The 22,457-nt window shown below is 52.3% G+C and overlaps 1 protein-coding gene across 1 annotated transcript in view; it reads left to right on the plus strand.

The window, feature by feature from the left end:
• The window catches only part of MAP1S (microtubule associated protein 1S), a 34,713-nt gene that overhangs the window by 2,219 nt on the left and 10,037 nt on the right, over positions 1–22,457 (plus strand). Inside the window, exons 2-5 of the mRNA XM_027548219.1 lie at positions 360–461; positions 1,810–1,892; positions 2,908–3,048; positions 3,690–6,051. Coding sequence (XP_027404020.1) covers positions 360–461; positions 1,810–1,892; positions 2,908–3,048; positions 3,690–6,051 — 2,688 coding nt within the window. The remainder of the gene's footprint in view (positions 1–359; positions 462–1,809; positions 1,893–2,907; positions 3,049–3,689; positions 6,052–22,457) is intronic.

The following is a 22,457-nucleotide window of genomic DNA, read 5'->3' on the forward strand; positions in this document are numbered from 1 at the left end:
CTGCAAAAGCTTAGAGGTGGAACCTGTGCGTGGCAGGGCTGAGGATCAGTGAAACCAGTGGTGGGGGTGGGAGGATACTGAAGGGGACAAGATGACTGTCTAGGAGGTGGGGACTTTCTTGCTGAGGTCCTAAGTCTTCTTTGTAAAGTGCCCGACTTTTGGGGTTCCTTGATGGTGGATGCAGTGAGATCCAGAGGCACAATGGATGTTTCTGAATCTCCTGGCCTTTGTGTGTGGGGACAGGTTGGGGGAGAGGGGGCTGTGGTGGCCCTCACCTGCCCTTTGCTAGTTATTGAAATATTCTGGGAGCTGGGGAGCCCAACTGATTTCCTATCTCCCTTTCCCGCCCACCCCACCAGGCATCCGGTCTTGGGACATTGACCCTGGCGTCTGCAGCCTCGATGAGCAGCTCAAGGTCTTCGTGTCCCGGCACTCAGCCACCTTCTCCAGCATTGTGAAAGGTGAGGCTGTGAAAGGTGACCCTGCGTGCACCAGCTGCTCACTCAGTGGGCAGATGTTCTCCGAGTGCCAGCTGTGTGCGTCAGGGATGGCTGTAAACAACAGTAATAATACAGCTGAGATCCGCTGAGTAAGAGCAGGGGCAGCCCCTGAGCCAGCACTCACTCCTCAGTCATCACCAACTCATGAGGTCAGAACTTGCATTTTTGTTCCCATGTAACAAATGAGACTCTGTGGTGTGGGGGACAGGGAGACCTCTGAGGAGGGTCTTTTTGGATGAGAAGCAGCTGGTGGGGAGGGTGGAGGGACACCCCCAAGCAAAGGGACAAGACATTTGGAAAGTGAGGGGCTGGTGCGTGTGGGCAGAGCAGGGCAGGGACTGGGTGTGGTTTATGGCTGTGATTCTTGCACAGGGTACAAATAAGTGCTCAGTAGATGGGGAGCTGAGAAAGCAAGGTCGAGGAGGGGGTTGGGACTCTTGGGCAGCCCTACATGGCCCGTGCTCCCTGGGGATTCTGGGGTGACTGGGGTGAGCAGAGTAGCTGCTGGGTGGGGCCTGGGTGTTGCCTAGCTAGCCCCTGCTCAGCTGGCCTGTTGAGTCACCTCCAGGCTGCTTCAGGAGGGGAAGGAAGTGTCCGTCACCTCATTGTCCCAGCGGTTCCTGGTGGCTTCCTGACCCTCACTGTATCAGATTGGGGGGATTGGGGAGGGCTGGAAATCCCGTCTGTGCTGTGTGACCTTGGCCGCCACTTCCCCTCTCTGTGCCTTACTTTCCCTGCCTGAATGGGGCAATATGCACACATGATAAGAAGCTTGTGATAAGCTGATAAAGGGTAAGGGTTCAGATCCCAGAATCAACCCCACTGCCCTCTCCGTGACCCATGAGGCCTCCCTGCCCTCGGCTCCCTCTTGCTGCCCCTCGCTCTCGCCCCTTCCTGATCCTCAGACACCGAGAGCTCAGTGCTGCCTCAGGGCCTGTGCTCATGTTGCACCCTTTTCCTAGTGTACCCTCCTTGGCCTTCCCTGGGCTCAGGCTCCTTGATTATAAAGTGGGGTGACGATGCTGTCCCCCACAGGGCTGACAGCTGCAGTTGGGTCCTGCCAGCAGTGGAGGCCTTGTCCCTGCTGTCTCCAGCATGGGGCCTGCCAAGGCGGTTTCTTGTTCTTGCCTCATCCTCACCTGCAGCTCTATCTCATGTCTGTTAATCTCCGGATGACCCCCTGGCTGGAGGTCCTGGGAAACCAGAGTGCTGGAGGGGCTCCTGGCCACCTAGGGTCACCCAGTGAGGCGGGATTTGACCCTGGCTGTGTGGCTCAGCCCTAAAGTTAAAGGGCCCGGTTCTCCCACAGGCCAGCGGAGTCTGCACCACCGTGGTGACACCCTGGAGACGCTGGTCCTCCTGAATCCATCAGACAAATCCCTGTGTGACGAGGTAGGAAAGGGAAGGCTTCTGGGGGAAATGGGCTGCTGGGACCGCTGCCATACCCTGGCCCCAGCCTCTGGGGGCCCCTGACTTCATCTGCCTGAAATTCTCTTCCTGATACCCAGCAGCAACAAAGCCTCCCCTGATGACTCCAGCCTCAATTTAGTCCCTCTTCAGAGCTGCTGATGGGAGTAGGTGGAGTCAGAAAAGGCTGGAGCATGGGAGGATTGAATGGGATGGGGAAGGGCTGGAGTGTGGGAGGGCAGAACCCAACCGGTGTTTTTGGGTCTCATGTGTTCCTGTGGGCTGGGCCCTGCTAGTTGTCTGAACTGACTTGTTAATAATTCTAGCTTGTGGACATCAGCACTCTTCTCTCAGTTTCGTATGAGATAGAGCCCTCTAGAGATCCTTGTACAGGTTGATGCCTTTGATCAAAAATGCCCTGTTTGCTCCCTGAGGAGGCTCTGGTGGAAACAGCCAGACACAGTCCCCTCTTCCCTATGGCACCTGGGCTGGGCCAGAGGGAAATGTGGGCTTGGGGGGGCCCAGGAATACTTGGACGGGGCGCTGGAGCTGGGCTTTGTAGAATGAGCAGGAGTTGGCAGGGAGGATGGGGGCCAGCTCCAGCAGGAGGCCCACAGGCTACAATCCTGGCTTCTAGTTTAGTACTAGCCAGGCCACTTGGGGGACAGATTGTTGTGTTTTGGTCACTAAGTCGTGTCCGACTCTTTGGTGACCCCATGGACTGTAGCCCACCAGGCTCCTCTGTCCATGGGATTTCCCAGGCAAGAATATAGGAGTGGGTTACCCTGTCCTTCTCCAGGAGATCTTCCCAACCCAGGGATCAAACCCGTGTCTCCTGCATTGGCAGGCAGGTTCTTTACCCCTGAGCCACCAGGGAAGCCCTGATAGGACAAGAGTAGGGTGGTTATACATAGATCTGGGGCTGGGGACCACCCCAAAGAGGGGTGCTGGCCATCTCACTGCATGGAGTAGCGCTTTGAACACTCTCCCCCTCTCTCAGCTCCGGAACCTTCTGCTAGACCCTGCCTCTCACAAGCTGCTGGTGCTGGCGGGGCCCTGCCTGGAGGAGACAGGGGAGCTGCTGCTCCAGACCGGGGGCTTCTCACCCCGCCACTTCCTCCAGGTCCTGGGGGACAAAGAGGTGAGCTGCCCCCTCGCCATCCTGCCTCTGAAGTCTGGCTTATCCCCACTGGGCTGAGCTGCCTAGGTGACCTACTGTCCCCCCGCCCCGAGCATCGTCCCTTCTTCCTATGTAGGGTGATGGTAACAACATGTACTGTCAGGCTCAGTCCCATGGCCCACTGCAAGGTGAGGGCCTTCAGATCAGATGTTGCAAAGGCTCCAAGTGGCATCCCAGATTCTAGGTCCCATCTGGGACACAACTGGATGGGGTCGTTTCTGACCCCTAGTCTGAGCGGGGCAAATGCGCAGAAAACTGGGAAACCATGTTTTCGTACTGTAGTGAGTGATGTAGTGATGGTAAGATAAAGGCCAGTAGATGGAGGTGGGGGTCGGGGTGTGTGTAGAAAGTCTCCCTGCAGGGAAGTGTGCTCTAGGGTGTGAGAACAGCAAGTGCAAAGGCCCAGAGGCAGGGAGAGTGAGAAGGTGGGGGAGGGCCGGAGGGGAACATGTGGTGAGACAGGACCATGGGCCCTGCTGGGCTGTGGGGAGAGCTTGGTTTTGTCCTGAGGGTGACAAGGGGAGGCAAAGGGGCTTAGCTTTCCTAAGGGGCTGGGTGTTGCCTGGCTCCGGGTGACCCCTTAACCATTCCCCCTTGTTCAGATCCGGGATCTCCTGGCCTCCACACCCCCGCCTGCAGCGCCGCCCAAGCTCACCATCACCTGCCCGACCTTTGGTGACTGGGCCCGGCTGGCCCCTGAAGTGCCCGGCCTGCAGGGCGTGCTCCACCTGCGGTTGAACCCTCCGGTGCAGCTGCCGGCTTCCGAGGGCCTGCGCGAGTTCCTGGAGTACGTGGCCGAGTCACTGGAGCCGCCCTCGCCCTTCGAGCTGCTCGAGCCTCCGGCCTCTGTGGGCTTCCTCAGGCTCGCCCGGCCCTGCTGCTACATCTTCCCTGGTGGCCTAGGTGATGCCGCCTTCTTCGCCGTCAATGGCTTCACCGTACTGGTCAACGGCGGCTCCAACCCCAAGTCGAGCTTCTGGAAGCTGGTGCGGCACCTGGACCGGGTGGACGCTGTGCTGGTGACCCACGCTGGCGCCGACAGCCTCCCGGGCCTCAACAGTCTGCTGCGACGCAAGCTGGCGGAGCGCGACGAGGCGGCTGCTGGCGGGGGCTCCGGGGACGACCGGCTCCGCCGGCTGATCTCCCCCAACCTGGGCGTCGTGTTTCTCAACGCCCGCGCTGCTGCCTCTCGGCTGGTGCATGGCGAGGATGAGGCCGAACTGGCCCTGAGCCTCCTGAGCCAGCTGGGCATCACCCCTGTGCCCCTGAACCGAGGGCCACTGCCTGCTGAGCCCACCGTGCTCTTCCAGAAGATGGGCGTGGGCCGGCTGGACATGTATGTGCTGCACCCGCCCTCAGCCGCCACCACTGACCACACCCTGGCCTCCGTGTGCGCCCTGCTGGTGTGGCACCCTGCGGGCCCCTCAGAGAAGGTGGTGCGTGTGCTATTCCCTGGCTGCACGCCCCCCGCCCGCCTCCTGGATGGCCTGGTCCGCCTGCAGCACCTGGGGTTCCTGCGGGAGCCGGTGGTGACGCCCCAAGACCTGGCGGGGCCTCAGCGAGCTGAGAGCAAGGAGAGCGTGGCCTCCCGGGACAGCTTGAGGAGAGAGGGCCGCACGACGGTGCCCTCCAGGCCCACCCAGGAGCGCCCTGGGGTGGCCCGGAAAGACTCTCCACGGACTGAGGCCCCTCGCAGGGCTGAGAAAGAAGCCAGGCCCTCCCAGGAGGTGAAGAAGGACCCCAGACCCAGTGCCCCTCGCACCCAACCCCGGGAGGTGCGCCGGGCAGCCTCTGCCGTGGTTAGTGGCAAGAACGTGGGTGCCCAGGTGGCTCCCAAGACCCGCAGAGCACCCAACACACCCCGCCCAGGGGTCCCACCAGCTGAGAATGGGCCCCGCAGCCCCCCCAGCTTCCGGAGCGGAGAGGCCAGCCCCCCGACAGAGGCCTGCAGCTCCCCGGCCCCCCAGCTTGTGGCCACACCCAGCCAAGAGAGCAGCCTGGATCTGGGGCTCAGCCCGGCAGGGGAGGAAGGCGGCAGCTTAGAGGAGAAAACCCTGGAGCTGCTGTTGGCCGCCAGCACCCCCGAGCCGTGCACACCCTCTCCCGCCGGGGCCCAGCAGGGCCCAACAGAGAGCAGCGGGCCGCTGTCGCTGAGCCCCCTGCGGGGTGGGGAGCCCGGGCCAGATGCCTCCCCCACAGTGACCACGCCCTCGCTGCCCGCGGAGGTGGGCTCCCCACACTCCACAGAGGTGGACGAGTCCCTGTCCGTCTCCTTTGAGCAGGTGCTCCCGCCACCAGCTGCAGCTGCGAGTGAAGCTGGGCTCAGCCTCCCGCTCTGCGGCCCTCGAGTGCGGCGCTCAGCCTCCCCGCACGACGTGGACCTGTGCCTGGTGTCGCCCTGTGAGTTTGAGCACCGCAAGGCCGTGCCCATGGCGCCAGCCCCCGTGTCCCCCGGTAGCTCCAATGACAGCAGCGCCCGGTCGCAGGAGCGGGCGGGAGCTCCGGGAGGCGCCGAGGAGACACCACCCACATCTGTCAGCGAGTCCCTGCCCACCCTGTCTGACTCGGACCCCCTGCCGGCTGCCCCTGGCACTGCCGACTCAGACGAGGACACGGAGGGCTTCGGGGTCCCCCGCCGTGACCCGCTGCCTGACCCCCTCAAGATCCCCCCACCGCTGCCCACCCCACCTAGTATCTGCATGGTGGACCCGGAGATGCTGCCTCCCGAGCAGGCCCGGCTGAAAGGAGGTGGCAGCCGTACCCGGAAGCCCCTTACCCGCCCCAGCTCTGGCACTACTCCCCCCAAAGCCACTCCAGTGACTGCTGCCAAAACCAAGGGGCTGGCCAGTGGGGACAGGGCCAGTCGGCCACTCAGCGCCCGCAGCGAGCCCAGTGATAAAGGAAATCGGGCATCCCTGTCCAGAAAGCCCTCGGTCCCCAAGACAACCACTCGAGGTCCATCTGGTAAGTACCCGTGGGCTGGAATCCTGCAGTGGGTTTCCTATATTCAGTGTGGTCTCAGCCACACCCACCACCCTCTCTGGCCTCTGTTTATTCTATAAAATGGAAGCTCTGGCCTGACTGTCTTAAGCACTTGCAGTTCTGAGGTGCTTGAGCAGTATCGTCAGTGGAAACATCATCCCAGTGAGTACATCTGTGGTAGTGATATCTCCAGTAGCCACTTGAAGCAGAAAGAAACCAGTGAAATTAATTTTAATGGTACATTGTCATGAAACCCCTTTGTGTCCAGGGTCCCAAAACCACCTCCAGGTTTGATGATTGGGTAGGAAGATTCAGTGTGTGGTCATACTTGTAAATGTATTACAACAGAAGGACATAGAGGATCAGCAAAGGGACGAGGCGTGGGGAAGTCTGGGAAACCAGGCACAAGCTTCTGGAGCCTTTGTTGTTCAGTTGCTAAGCCACGTCCAACTCTGCAACCTTATGAACTGCAGCACGCCAGGCTTCTCTGTCCTTCACTGTCTCGTGGAATTTGCTCAAATTCAAGTCCGTTGTGTCGGTGATGCCATCCAGCCATCTCACCCTCTGTCGCCCTCTTCTCCGCTCAATCTTTCCCGGCATCAAGGTCTTTTCTAATGAGTAGGCTCTTCATATCCAGTGGCCAAAGTACTGGAGCTTTAGCTTCAGCATCAGTCCTTCCAATGAATATTCAGGACTGATTTCCTTTAGGATTGACTGGTTTGATCTCCTTATTGTCCAAGGGACTCAAGAGTCTTCTCCAGCACATAGTTTGAACCCTAGTGGAATTACACATCACATGCTCGAGTCCCTGATCTCCGAGCTGTGACGACACATGTGACATGCCGCCTTCCAGGGCAGCTCCTTAGAGACTCAGGGCCCAGGGTTTCTAGTGGCGCTGGGCGTGCAGGCACCTTCCGCCTTACACACACACTGAAAAGGCTTCCTGGTCCAAATCTTGGACACCAGCTGGGGGCCCAACATTCCCCTGCGTGTTGACACCGTCTACCTGGAGAGAGAATCCCATTCCACAGGCAAAAGGCTCAGTCCCACGGGCACTCTCCACTCCCGTGCCAGTCCCAGTGCAGACTGTCACCTGTGCTGCTCACGGGCTGCGAATCAGGGGCTCCTGTGACCCCTTCCTTCCATTTGTTAATATGCCAGAGCAGCTGACAGAACTCAGGAAAACCTGTGTACTTACTAGATGACCATTTTATTACAAAAGGGTCCTAGAGAATACAGATCAACAACCAGATGAAGAGATACCTAGGGCAAGATACCGCACAAGGGATTCTCTTTTCTCACAAGCCTTGGGGCCCTGTGTAGTTCTGGTTCCCTGAGGTGGAAAGCTCAGAAAAAGGGCTAGAAAGCTTGAGGGTTTTATGGAGGCTTTATTACATAGTAACGATTGACTAAATCATTGGCCAATGGCAGTTGGTTCAGCCTCATGCCATGCCCCTCCTCAAAATTCAGGGGCAGGGCTGAAAGTTCTGACCCTCTAATCACATGATTGGTTCTCCTGACAACCAGCCCCCACCCTGGGCTGGGATCTAAAGCCGTTAGCCAAACCTGGTTGTGATGGAAGAGAGCTTCTGAGGAATAACAAGACACCCATTTTACCTCTCTGGCCCTAAAATATTTTTTGGAACTGAAGACCAGAGAGCAAATATGGCAAAAGATGCTCCCATTGCTCTTATTGATCAGAAAATTCCAAGAGTTTGAGAACTATGAGTCAGGAACTGGGGATAAAGACCAAGTATATCTGAGCAGGCTCTGGCAGTTGGTGATGGACAGGGAAGCCTGGCGTGCTGCAGTCCATGGGGTTGCAAAGAGCAGACACAACTGAGCAACTGTACTGATACCTGAGAATGACCAAATACATTTATTTCTCATAAATCACAGTATTGCAGTCTACCCCCTGGTGGAATAGATCCCTTATGGCAAATGACACCCTGTTTTTGTGGATAGAAAATGATTAATCAAAAGTAGTGGAAAACTGTGGGTCCCTGTTACAGACTTACATTTGGGGTCACATTTATAGAACAGATAAAACAATAGTACCGACACAAATAGGCCTGACGTTTGGGAGAAATCAGTGTGGGATTGATTTAAAGAAACGTCATTGCACCTTGAACCTTACAGTCAATTTGTACAGAACTATTTGGCACAGAAATCAGCTGGTAGATTAGCTAGATCCTCTTCCTCCTCAGGCCAGTCATTTTCCACAACTGTTACATCCTCAGGAGACTTAACTCAGGCCCTCAATACATTGGATCATCAAAATGCAGTGTTACTGGTGAAGCCACTGGCTTCCACAGTGGCTCAGCAGTAAAGAATCTGCCTGAAGTGCAGGAGACGCAGGAGGTAAGGGTTCTATCCCTGCTTTAGGAAGATCCCCTGGAGGAGGAAATGGCAACCTGCTCCAGTATATTCTTGCCTGGAGATCCTGTGGACAGAGGAAGCTGGGGGGCTACAGTTTGTCGGTCCATAGAGTTGAAAAGAGTCAGACACAACTGAGTGAGCACACACACATGCAGGGTTACCATAAACTCATTTACAAGAGGTAGTTGAAGCTTACCAATGCCAGGGTTGTACCGTGTCAAAGTATGGCCAGGGTACGGTTCAGTTTCATTACAGAACAAATCAGTAAGAACCATGGAGGTGTTCACTTTGCCTCCCCGACAGCATCTGCCTTCGCCCATGTACCAGACGTTATTAGAGGTTGTAACGGATGATCGTGATTCAGTTAGCTCTGAATTCCAAGGTAACCAGGGACAAACTCACAGGCTTGTACTGAGTCTGTGTTTTACAGCAGGGCCCACCTCTTCTATAAGGAGAACATAAATGGCATTTAGGTTATTCCTGTCCCTACTGGCTCTGCCACGGGGTATATTTTATTTCTAGCTTTCCTGGAGGCGAGAGCAGTCTGGGTGCATCTGTTTAAATTGTTAATGCCTCTAGAGGACTTCTCTAATCTTGAAGAGCCATAGCATTGCAATAAGTGTGTGTGCCCCAAGCCTCAGTAGCTAGAACGGAGGGCCACGTGCCCCTGGCCACTTCAGCCTCTGTTCGTAGTAAAACAGTCAAGAGGCCTTGGGCTTGTTAGGTCAGGGTACAGGCCCCTTCCCAGCGCTGGGTTCCAGTGTATCCAGCATTGCTGGCTGAATCTGCCTGACCCACTTTGCTACTACCTCATTCTCTTTCCCTGGTCCAGAAAGATCCCCTGGAGTAGGAAATGGCAACCTGCTCCAGTAGTCTTGCCTAGAAAATCCCATGGACAGAGGAGCCTGGGGGGCTACAGTCCATGGGATCACAGAGCATTGAACACAACTGAGCAGACACACAGACACACACACACTCTCTCTCTCTCTCTCTCCCTCTCTCCCCTCATCTCTCCAGGTTGGCTCCCATCCTTTGCCTTCCACCTGGAAGAGAACTCCCCCTGATCTGCCTATTCTAGGTCATCTTTTTCCTCTGAATGCTGCTCCTCATTAAAAGCAAATTCCACTTGTCCTCAGATCCCCATTAGCACCTGTTCAGCCTCAGCCTCTGGCTTGTGGGTGCATTATTGAATCCAGTGGGGACGTTGATGCCCCTGTATACTAGTGGCTGGGTGCACTGAGCATGCGTGTTTTGCACCCCAAAATGTTGGATCCCCAGACTAGAGTTAGATGCATGGTAAGCATACCTAGAAAGAAAGAAAGTGAAGTCGCTCAGTCATGTTCGACTCTTTGCGACCCCATGGACTGTAGCCCACCAGGTTTCTCTGTCCATGGGATTTCCCAGGCAAGGATACTGGAGCAGGTTGCCATTTCCTTCTCCAGGGGATCTTCCCAACCCAGGGATTGAACCCGGGTCTCCCGCATTGTAGGCAGATGCTATACCATCTGAGCCACCAGGGAAGTCGCCTAAATGTAGTTTAGTTGGAGCATGCCACGAGACTTCGCACAGCCTGCCTTGTCTCTGCTGGGGTCGTTCCCCCAAGGAACTTGAGCCACCAAGTGATGCCCTCTGCTTTAATCCCATCAGGGACCCACTATTTTTCCCTCTTTTTGATGAATAGTTTTCTGTCTGCAAAAACAGGATGCCACGTGCTTGGGCACGGCACACCCTCAGGTGTGCGTGTGTGCTACGTCGCTTCAGTTGTATCCAACTCGGTGACCCAATGGATTGTGTAGCCCACCAGACTCCTCTGTCCATAGGATGCTCCAGGCAAAAATGCTGGAGTGGGTTGCCATGCCCTCCTCCAGGGCATCTTCCCGACCCAGGGATCTAACCCATGTCTCCTAAGTCTGCCGCATCAGCAGGCAGGTTCTTTACCACGAGTGTCACCTGGGGAAGCCCCATGTTGGGCATGCTGCCATTATATTTTGAACATCATAGCCAGGGACGTTTCTAAGCAGTTGATGATCAGGATTTGCGGTTACACAGTGATTACGTAGACCAGTCTGCTGGGAGCCACGCACCATGCGGTTTGCAGTCCCAGAGGAAAGGGTTCCCAAATGTTGTCCTTTGTGTAGTAGATGTAGCCTAAAAATAGGAGTCCGAGATACAGGCACATCGCTTAAATTCCATTTAGTCATGAACAGTTTTCCTGTTCATTAATATATTTTAGGACCAGAATGTCTCCCAGAGTGACACCATTCGGGTTTGCAGGCTGCTGCTCCATCTCGTCAGGTCCCCAGATCAGGGCTGGTCTCAGCAAACTAGCTTCAGCCTGCCAGGCATCTGGCATGCTTCTGCTAAGAGATCATATTATTCTGCTCTAAGCCTCTCTCCAGGTATTAATAAAATGTTGGGTTTCCCTCATTGCATAACCCACTTAATCATCCCTTTACCCTCAGAGGTAGTTTTTCCTTTCTCCTTTCCATTTGTCATTTCTCTTTTGCTCACACTTTTGCACCCTTGGAAGGGACATTAGTTTGGCCACTACACTGGTCCATCTTGCTGCCAGGAAGCTAACCCCAACCTCCTCCCCGCCCCCTCCCCTCCCAGGGTTGCACAAGTACAGAACCGGTGGGCTTTCACAACCTCTAGACAACACAGCAGCATTCACTGTCAGCCCCAACGTCGCCAGAGGGGATGAGGGCGCTTTCCACCCCAGTGGGCCCTTAGGAATTCTGACAGATTTAAAGGTGCAGTTAGTTTCCTGTTTGGGCCTCGGCCGTGCTGCTGGCGTCTGCAGCTGCATGCCTGGTTCTGGGGCCACTGCATCAGGTAGCTGGGCGGGGCGGGGGTGGGTTGCCATGGTGTGGGGAAGATGTACCAGCATCCACGCCTGCTTCCCCATACCCTCCAGAAAAGTGGAGGAAGCTGTTCAGTGGGGACCCTCCCTTAGCCCTCGTGTTGAGTGTGAGCACACACTCAGGAATGCGAGTAAGCCAGCCTCTCAAGCCTTTATCATCTACCCTGGTTTTAGACAGCAAATGTTCCAGCCAGTCAGTCGAATTTTCTACTAAACCATCACTCAGCGGATGATACGCAACATCCCTGATGTGAAATCTCTTGCCCCACTGTTGGACAGTATGGGCTGAAAAAGTACATCTCTTTGTCTGTCTGAAGGAATGTAACTCGGTGGCTCAAACTTACAGTATTTTCTGTTCCAACTCTTCAATAGTATTTTGAGCATTTGCGTTGGACCTTCAGGTATGCAATCCTAGACGGTCTGTTCCTGTTGGGACTCATTTATAGCCCCCAGGGTTACTGGCCTCGGTCCACTGTGACCCGCTTGCCAGCTCCATCTCCCGGGGCATTTCCCCCAGAGCCACCTGCAGTTTCTCTCTCTTGTTGACAGTGTCCTCACCTGCATTTTTGTGCCTCGCAGGGCGCCAGAGGACTAGATCTAGGTCTAGATTTGGCCCCCTCCTCCTCATTGCTGAGAATCTGCCTACAATGAGGGGGACCTGAGTTTGGTCCCTGGGTCAGGAAGATCCCCTGGAGAAAGGAACAGCTACCCACTCCAATATTCTTGCCTGGAGAATCCCATGGATAGAGGAGCCTAGCAGGCTGCAGTCCTTGGGTCGCAAAGAGTCGGACACAGTTGAACAACTAACACTTTCACTGAATTGCTGCAGCGCACCTCCCCGTGCTGACTCATTCTTGGGCCCCCAGAACATGTCCTTTGTGGTTCAGTGACCTTCCAGATCTAGAAGGGGCTCTTCTGTTGGAGGTTGACATGTCCTACTTGACCACGTCCTTTAAATTCCCAGAGTGCTTTCCATAGGGCTGTGCCCCTTGCAGACGTCCCTTTTATAGCCCAGCTTTCCATTGCCCATACCTGACCACACCGCCAGGAGTCAGTAAAAACACGAAGGGGCTTTTACCGTTGCTCAATTCTTCCACCGCCGCTAGGAAAACAGCATGCACTTCAGCCCACTGAGCCGATTTGTTCTTGCTGCCTTCAATCACAGTCTGGCCATCTCCTGGTCTTAATGCAGTCACTTGCCAAACAGGGTATTATCCATTCATCTTAAAACTGCCATCCATAAAGCAAGCGCTCGCTGTGATTCGTTTGAGAGCTTGTCCACGGGGCTTGTCCTCATGCCAGTTGGTTCCAGCAGCTCCTCAGTTGGCTCCAAAGTCGGTCTTGGAGGAAAAGAGGATATGTGCCCAGGATACAGTGGGTGCCTCCCTGGTTCCCCCTGGCAGCCCGCAGCCCTCTGAACCAATTGCATTTTATGATGGAGCTCTTAGGACTTTCCTGGTGGTCCAGTGGTTAGGACTTCGCAGTTCTGCTGCAGGAGACCCGGGTTTGCTCTCTGGTCAAGAAACTAAGATCCTGCAGGCTGTGCGGTGTAGCAAAAAAAAAAGTATTCTGGAACTCTCCTGGGCACTGTCCCCCTCATCAGTGCTTCTCTGACATCGCCCAGGACATTATGGGCGCCTCGGGTCTCGTGATTGCTTTATGTCTGTCAGTCATCAGGGCCAGCTCAGTGAATGCCCAGTCACAGGCTACTAACTGTCTCTCAAGTACCTTGTTCAGACGGCAGCATCTTGGAATTTTGTGGTCCAAAATCTCAACAGTTGTTGCTAGAAGGCACTTGTGGACTTTTGCCAGAAGCTCCAGTCTTCAGAGTATGGTGGCAGAGACTCCCCAAATCATATCTGAGTTGCGGGGTCAGCAGGGCCCAAAGGCCAAGTTGAGAGGGCTGCCGCCACTTGTAATTCAGACGCAACCTGCTGGTTTGGGTCCCCAGTTCAGATAGACCTGTCTTTCGGGTGGTCTTACAGATGAGAGCTAGCACGGTTCCCGAATGAAAACGCAAACCCAGCCAAATGCTGGGATTCCCGTTCAGCCCCGGGGACAGTAGTGACAGCCGTTTGTTTTTAGTCTTTGGGAGACTATCCCAGGCAGCTCCTGCCCAGGTCCTCCCTGAAAACTTGCCTGTTTGGGCCGGCCTGGGGACTGGTGCTGGGCTTATTTACGCACCCTAGTTGGTCAGTGGACATGAGTTTGAGCAAACTCCAGGAGATGGTGAAGGACAGGGAAGCCTGGTGTGCTGCAGTCCATGGGGTCGCAAGGAGTCAGACACAACTGAGGGACTGAACAAGCTGGTCATGTGTGTCCCATTGCGTTCAGATCAGCCCTCCCCTGCTCTTTGCTTTCCACTGCCACCAAGTGGCATCAGCAGCGTGCATGAGTACCTGGGGATCTGCCTCGAGGCCACGTCGCTTCTGAGCAGATTACGACTGAGTTCACGGATCCCTTAGCAGTGCAGAAAAAGAATGGTGGGATCCTTCCCACGTGAAGGCCAGTTGCTGCTGGCCCTCTTCTGAGATCAAGACAGAGAAGAGCATCCGAGACATGAGTTGCTGAGTAGCAGCCCCCTGGCAATTTCTGTGTGGTTGAGACCGTGTCCAAACTGCTGAGCCAGTGGGCAGTACAGCTTGATTTCAGCCTCAATAGTCTGCAGTTTCCACGAACCATCTGCCTTTTTCAGGCCACACAGGGCTGTATGGTACAGTGAACTCATTGGCACCGGCACTCCGCTTCTAGTCTGTAATGAATTAAAGTAGCCAACTCTTTTTGCTCCCCAGGTACTCTAGATCATTCTGCATTAGCCACCTATATGCACTCAGGTTCCCACCTAGTGTCTCTGATTAAAACTGGCCAGAGGGCAGACTTAACAGGTCTTTGCTGTACAGTGTTATGTAAGGAAGACAATCTCCATCGTAGTTATATATTCATGTAAAGGAGATGTGACCATCTCACACAAAATCTGTTCATACACCCCAGTTTTCATTCAAATGTTCACCTTAATCCCATCAACGTTTCATCTCCATTCATCCCAGTCTAACCTAAGCTGCCCGCTAAGCCTTCACCAGCAAGGGTTGGAATCACAGTGTGTCGGGCTCCTGTATCTAGGAGTCCTGGGGAAGGCCTCGCTCCTCTCCTGGCCGTTTTATCCACACCTGCATATGCACGTGGGCTTCCCAGGTGGCACCAGTGGTAAAGAGCCCGCCTGCCAGTGCGGGAGACAGGAGACGCCTGGGTTCAACCCCTGGGTTGGGAAGATCCCTTGGAGGAGGAAATGGCAACCCACTCCAGGATTCTCTTCCTGGAGAATCCTGTGGACAGAGGAGCTTGACGGGCTACAGTCCGTGGGGTCTCCAGGAGTTGGACACGACTGAGTGACACAGCACACACTCGTTTGCATACGGCCTTGGGTCCCTGCCCAGGCGTGGGACCAGAAGGCCCTGGCCCTGGCTCCAGTCTTTATCTTGATTAATCAGTGAACACCCAGGGATCCCTAGTCAGGTTTCTTATTTAATTTTTTGCTTCCAGCTTTTCAAACTCTTCCTGCTGCTGCTGCTGCTAAGTCGCTTCAGTTGTGTCAGACTCTGTGCGACCCCATAGACAGCAGCCCACCAGGCTCCCCCATCCCTGGGATTCTCCAGGCAAGAACACTGGAGTGGGTTGCCATTTCCTTCTCCAATGCATGAAAGGGAAAAGTGAAAGGGAAGTCGCTCAGTCGTGTCCGACTCTTCGCGACCCCATGGTCTGCAGCCTACCAGGCTCCTCCATCCATGGGATTTTCTAGAGTAAATCATGGACTTCTTTGGGGCCCTTTAATGTTGGGGTCCACACTGGTCCACTCCCATCTGGGAGTGCTGCATCAGTTGACAACTTCATCAGCTGAAAACTCAGCCTCTGGGCTCCGGTGCCAAATTAAATCTTGGAGACAGTTTTGGATGAAGTAGGAAAGAGGACTGTTATACTACTTTGCCAGGCAAAAGGGGATGTGTGGGTTTGTGCCCCTGAAAAACTGTCCCCCAACCCGGGGGGATTTGATGAGTTTAATAGCCAAGGTTCCAGGGCACAGTTGCTGATGAGGTTAGGGTGTGTGCCGGGCCTGCACACCTGTAATCTGGTGTCGGGTAGTCTCTCTCTCTCTCTCTCTCTTTTTTTTAAATTTATGTTTCTGGTCGTGCTAGGTCTTGGTTGCTGCGCACAGGCTTTCTCTCGTTGCAACGCGCAGGCTTCTCATTGCGGTGGCTTCTCTGGTTGGGAAGCATGGACTCTAGGCTTGTGGGCTTCAGTAGTTGCCACACACGGGCTCAGTAGTTGAGGCTTGCAGGCCCCAGGGCATGTGGGCTTTAGTGGTTGCGGTGCATGAACACAGTTGCAGCTGGCGAGCTCTAGAGCACAGGCTCCAGAGTGCTGACGCAGGGGCTTCGTTGCTCTGGGGCACGCGGAGTCTTCCCAGACCAGGGATCAATCCTGTGTCCCTGCATTGGCAGGCAGATTCTTAACCACTGGACCACCAGGGAAGTCCTTCAGGTACTCTCCTGATGAGCATCCTTTAATTCCTTTAATCTGGTGGTGGTCTCTGGAGTCAAGAATGCTGACGTCTTCTGTTTGTTGATTTTAGTTCTGTAAAGAGCTCCGAGTAGCCCTTGAGGTAGAACCTGGTTTCTTGGCTGCTTCTCTTTTCCTGCGCTTCCCCTCCCATCCCTGATTTAGCACCTGCTTGAATCTGCCCTTTGGACCTCAGGGAACGTCTGTCTTGGAGGATGGAGTCTTTTCCCTACAAATAAGGAGGGACACAGAGCGGCTTCTGTACCCAGGAGCCCCACAGGGTCCCGCTTGGTTTCACATTGACCCCTGTTTCAGCTCCATCCATGCTTCATTCTCTCTTCATTTCAACAACCATCTGAAGACTCCCACTCTGCTTGGTTGAGTCCCTTGACTCTGCTTTGTCTCTCTCTGTTTTCTAAATTACTTGAATATTCTTGGTGCCATAGGGGAAGCTGAAATAGCAGATCTAATAAGGCTTCTAGAACAGTTTTGTAAACTGGAAAGTAATGTTCCATGGGGTGCCCATGCAGTAAGGGTCCCTAAATCACAGCATTGACCAAAACCTGGGTAATAGGCATTGTCAGTGGTGAATGTCCCAGCTGTGAAGCCAGTCCCATGTAGCTTGCACAGGAAGCACCTCAGCTGCTTCATCTGGGGTGTCCCACTCGGCGTTTATAGGGCCAGCTGGGCAGTCCCCGCTCTCAGGATAAGCACCCTTTTCAGTGTCTTTTATCCAGTTGACCAGGCTGGCTCTTCCTTCGGGAATAACCTCCTGTGTGTCTGGGACAGTCTGTGACTGTTCAGTAGTGAGCTACGGGTCCTGCATCCACCCAAATGTATTCTTCCACCCGAAGCCTTCAAAACCAAAGACACAGCTGCTCCGGGAAACCGGCGATACCAGTCCGCAAAGTGAGTCAGCTTCTTCACACTCCACCCCTTGGTTTTAGTTGTTCCTTGGTTTTGCCTTCCCCCGACATGAACTACCTTCTTGGTGACCAGAGACAGACCTTAGAGGTACTTGCTGGTGTCCCTGCATAGTTTGGGGCAGCTTTGAGGCTAATGGCCAAAGCTTGGATCTATCTAAATCTGAACTTGGTGCAGGATCAAGGCCTGAGTGAGCACTTTTTAAAAATTTCATTTAGGCTATTACAGATAACATTGCTGTTAAAATCTTGGCTTTTTCTGCCTACTGAAGCCAAATTTAAAAAAATTCAGAGGCAGAGTTTGGAGGAAACAGAAAGGTGGCTTTACTCCTCGGCCTGCAGAGTGGGAGAGTGCAGTAGGCTCGGGCCTCGAGCTGCAGCCCCCCTTCCGTGAGGAATCTGGGGGATTACACAAGATGAGAGCACGCAGTCGGGTGGGTGATGAGGAACAAAGGCGCAAGGATCTTGTCTTCTTTCTCTTGCATTGTTTCAGAAACAGCCGTAGGCTGGCGTCAGGTAACCTGGTAACTGGGTGCGTTGTCTTCTGTCTGTCGTACTGCGGCCTTGTTTCTGTAATGCAAAAAGAGAAGAACCACAAGGGGTAGTCTGAAGAGAGTGCTGTAAAGGCGAGCACTGGATGCAAGATGTGATTAGAGAGTCAAAGGGTGATGGGTGCAAAATGTAGCTCACACCAAGTTAGGGGGCAGAAAAGCAGACTTACACACCGCAGACGAGGAATGGTTGAAGTGAAAACGGAGTGATCAAGCCTGGTCCCTGGTCTTTTTATCGTCTTTGTTCTCAAGAAAGAAAAACGCATTCCTCTTTTTCCCTTTTCACTGCAGCGGTCATCGGGAAGCTGTGTATTTTGTGTGCTGCGTGTAATTTTGCATCTCTTTATATATCCTGTGAGCCAACTGCTTGGAAGTTGGCTCTACTGTCGTGTCTGGGTTCCACTGGTAACAGTTACCTTTAGTAACTGATTGCAGCACAGCTGCGGTTTCATTGTGGTTGCCTAGGTAGCCATCCAGGGACCAGGGTTTCTTCATTCCCCATCTTTTTATCCTTACTCTTCAAAAAACACGTTTCTGTCAGCCAGGGCCGTTCTAGTGGATCCCACTACTGACACCAACCAAAGAAGGTTGCTGTACCCAGGTCCAGTGTGTAGGTTTCTGCACACTAACAAGCTTGGGTGCCAGCAGGCTGTCCAGGAATTTGACTCAGTCCCGCCACCATCTACCCAGAGATGGAATCGTGTTCCATTCAGTCTCACAAGGCCGCTCTCCATTTCAGATGCCAGTCACAAGCCCAGGTTTCTACGTGTGCTTCGACCAGCTGCAGACTGGAGGTTCTGATGACCTTGTGCAACTCAGGATGCCAGTTGCAAGTCTGGTTTGTTACCTGTGCTTCTGACTGACTAGCGATAAGACGTTCCCCTGGCCCCTCCTTGGGTTTGGTTAATTCGGTAGCACAGCTCACAGAACACAGGGAAAGACAGGTTTACTCACTAGATTACCAGTTTATTATATATATGAGGCTATTAAAGGATACAAATCAACAACCAGATGAAGAGATACGTAGAACGAGGTCCCCAACAAGGGATCTGATGTCCTTGTGGAGCTTGGGGCTCACACAGCAGCATGCAGAAGCCTCCAGGTTCCCTGATGTGGGAAAGGGCCAGAAAGCTGTCCTTTGGAGCTATTATGGAAGCTTCATTACACAGTTGTGAGTGACTAAATCATTGGCCAAGGGCATTGATTCAACCTCAAGTCCCTCTCCCTTCCATCGAAATCAAGGGGCAAGACTGAAAGTTTCAACTTTTTAATCACAGGCTTGGCTCTCCTGGGAGCCAGCCCCTATCCTGGCAGGGGGTGGGGGCAGAGGGGGGCCAAAGTCACCTTCATTAGCAGAAACCCAGTTGTGATGGAAAGGGTTTGTTTTGAATAACAAGACACTCACTTCACTGTTATGACCCTGAAGTGGTTTCAGGAAGTGAAGACAAGAAACCAACTATTGTGACAGATAACTGACATTGCTCTTACAGATCAGAAAATTTCAAGGGCTCGAAGAGGCAGAACTGTGGATAAAGACCAGATACATCTGCAAATGATCAAATTATATATATATAATAAATCACAAAATTGTATACACCAAAGTTTCAGACATCCCCCCACCACCACCAGAAAGGAATGAGCAGGTGCACAGCATAAACTGCCTTGCTGTACAGGCAGTGTGGGCGCAGTGAGCCACTTTTACCATTTGGGAAACGCTGGGAACCCTTCTGAAATTCAAGTTCCCAGAAGGTAGCCAAGGGCCATCTTGTCAGCTTTCTAAGGATAGCAGTCTCAGGCTTCATGTACTAACTTTTTCTTTTCAATTTTTGAAAATTGTGATAAAATTAACATAAAAGTAACCACCTTAAGCCATTTTTCAGTGCACAGTTGAGTAGCATGAAGTATACTGGACTCGTTGTACGACCATCACCACCATCTGTCTCCAGAGCTCCTTGCATCTTGTGAAACTGGAAGCTCTGTCCCCATGAGATACGAACTCCCCACTCCTCCCTGCCCCTAGCCCACGGCAACTGCCGTTCTACTTTGCACCTCAGGGGACCTCATGTAAGGGGAATCATAGAGTCTTGGGGTTTTTTGGTAACTGGTTTCTTCCACTTGGCATATTGTCCTCATGCTTTATCCATGCTGTAGCATATGTCAGAACTTCCTTTTTAAGAGTGAAAAATGTTCCATCATGTGGATGGGCCACATACCCGTTCATCCATGGATGGACCCTTGAGTTGCTTCTGGCTTTGGCTGCTGTGAACCTGGATGCCTCTCTGGGACCCCTGGTTTCGATTCTTTGGGGTACATACTCGGAAGTGGGGCTGCTGGATCTTACGGTGAGTCGATTTTTATTTTCTTGAGGAACTGCCATCCTGGTTTTCCACAGCGGCTGCACCGTCTTAGAGTCCACCAGCAATGCACAGGGGTTCCGTCTCTCCTCATCCCTGCTGCCACTCGCTTTATAGCTTCTTGACAGTAGCCCTCCTAATGGGTGTGAGGTGGTATCTGGTGGTGGTTTTGATTTGCATTTCACTAATGATTAGTGGTGTTGAGCACCATTTTATGTGCCTGTGGGACATTTGTATATCTTTGTGAAAACATCCTTTGCCCATTTTTGAATCAGGTTGTCTTTTTGTGGTTAGGTTGTGAGTTCTCTGTATATTCTGATATTCATCCCTTATCAGATACATGATTTATGAATATTTTCTTCCATTCTGTGGGTTGCCTTTTTACTCTGTTGCTAGTATCCTTTGATGCACAAAAATTTTTAATTTTCATAAAGCCCAGTTTTTCTGTTTTCTCTTTTGTTATCTGTGCTGTAGGTGTCATTGCCAAGCCCAGTGTCATAAAGCTTTTGCCTTATGTTTTCTTCTAAGAATTTTATAGTTTTAACTCTTACATTTTGCTGTTTGATCGGTTTTGAGTTAATTTTTGGATACGTGTGTGTGTGTGTTAGTCGCTCAGTTGTGTCCAACGCTGCAACCCCACAGACTGTGGCCTGCTAGGCTTCTCTGTCCATGGGATTCTCCAGGCAAGAGTACTGGAATGGATTGCCATTCCCTTCTCCAGAGGCTATTCCTCACTCAGAGACTGAACGCGGGCCCCCTGCACGGCAGGCAGGTTTTTCACCGTTTGAGCTACAGGAAAGTCCCAGTTTTTAGATATAGTGCTTATTATAAACATTGAACTTCATTCTTTTGCATGTTGATATCCAGTTTCCCAGGACCATTTGCTGAAAAGACTGTCCTTTCCCCCACTGAACGTTCTTGGCACCCCTGTCACAAATCATCTGAGCATATATGTGACAGTTTATTATCTGTTCTGTTCCATTGATCTGTAGGTCTGTCTTAATAGTCTTACCATATTGCCTTGATTACTATAGCTTCATAGTAATTTTAGAAATCATGAAATGTGAGTCCTCCAATTTTGTTCTTCCTTTTCAAGGTTATCTTGGCTATTTGGGATCCCATGAGATTCCATCTGAATTTTAGAGTGTAAATTTTTATGTCTACCAAAAAAAAAAATCCTGTAGTGTTGGCATCCGAACAGTATTATCTTCCAATCCATGAACAGGGGGCGGCTTTCCGTTAATTCATGTTCTTTTTAGTTTCTTTCGGTACTGTTTTGTAGTTTTCGTGTACAAATATTTTACCTTCTTTTTAAGTTAATTCCCAGTTATTTCATTCTTTTTATGCTATCTATCATAAAGGTTATTGTTTTCTTAATGTTCTTTTTGAATTGTTCATTGTTAGTGTATGGAAATGCAATTGCTTTTTGTGTGTTAATTTTATATCCAGCTATTTTCTAAATTCATCTAACAGAAGTCTTTTTTCTTAAAACTATTTATTTTTGGCTGTGCTGGGTAATCGTGGCTGCGCGGGCTTTTCTCTGGTTGCGCTGTGGCAAGCAGGGGCTGCCTCCCTTTGTGGTGCGGGCTTCTCACTGCAGCGGCTTCTCTTGTTGCACAGCGCAGGCGCTAGGACGCCCAGACTTCAGTAGCTGTGGCGCGTGGGCTCCACACTTGCATTTCTGGGACCTAGAGCACAGGATCAGTAGTTGTGGCGCTTGGGCTCCGCACTTGCATTTCTGGGATCTAGAGCACAGGATCAATAGTTGTGGCGCGTGGGCTTAGTTGCTCCAAGGCATGTGGGATCTTCCCGGATCAGGGATTGAATTCGTGTCTCCTGCATTGGCACGCTAACAGGTTTCTTTTTTGTGTGTGAAATCTTTCAGATTTTCTACCCATAACATTATATCACATGTGAACAGAGAACTTTATTTTTTCCATTCTAATGTGGTTACCTTTTAATTCTTTTTCTTGCCTAATTGTTCTGGCTAGAATTCCTAGCACTGTGTTGACCCGGAGTGGCTTGTTGTTCAGTCGCTCAGTCGTGTCTGACTCCTGGCGACCTCATGGACTGCAACAAATTCCTGGACGTTGCTCAAACACATGCCCGTAGAGTTGGTGATGCCATCCAACTATCTCGTCCTCTGTCATCCCCTTCTCCTCCTGCCCTCAATCTTTCCCAGCATCAGGGTCTCTTCTAATGAGTCAGCTCTTCAGGTGGCCAAAGTATTGGAGTTTCAGCTTCAGCATCCATCCTTCTGATGAATATTCAGGATTGATTTCCTTTAGGATGGACTGGTTTGATCTCCTTGCAGTCCAAGGGACTCTCAAGAGTCTTCATCAACACCACAGCTCAAGAGCATCAGTTCAGCCTACTTTATGGTCCAGCTCTCACATCCATACACGACTACTGGAAAAACCATAGCTTTGACTATACTGACCTTTGTTGGCAAAGTAATGTCATTGCTTTTTAATATGCTGCCTAGGTTGGTCAAGGAGCAAATGTCTTTTAATTTCATGGCTGCAGTCACCATCTGCAATGATTTTGGAGCCCAAGAAAATAAAGTCTGTCACTGTTTTCATTGTTTCTCCACCTATTTGCCATGAAGTGATGGGACCAGATGCCATGATCTTCGTTTTCTGAATGTTGAGCTGTAAGCCAGCTTTTTCACTCTCCTCTTTCACCTTCATCAAGAGGCTGTTTAGTTCCTCTTCACTTTCTGCCATAAGGGTGGTGTCGTCTGCATATCTGAGGTTATCGATAT

The sequence above is a fragment of the Bos indicus x Bos taurus genome, chromosome 7 (assembly GCF_003369695.1).
Source record: "Bos indicus x Bos taurus breed Angus x Brahman F1 hybrid chromosome 7, Bos_hybrid_MaternalHap_v2.0, whole genome shotgun sequence".
NCBI classification, from domain to species: Eukaryota; Metazoa; Chordata; class Mammalia; order Artiodactyla; family Bovidae; genus Bos; species Bos indicus x Bos taurus.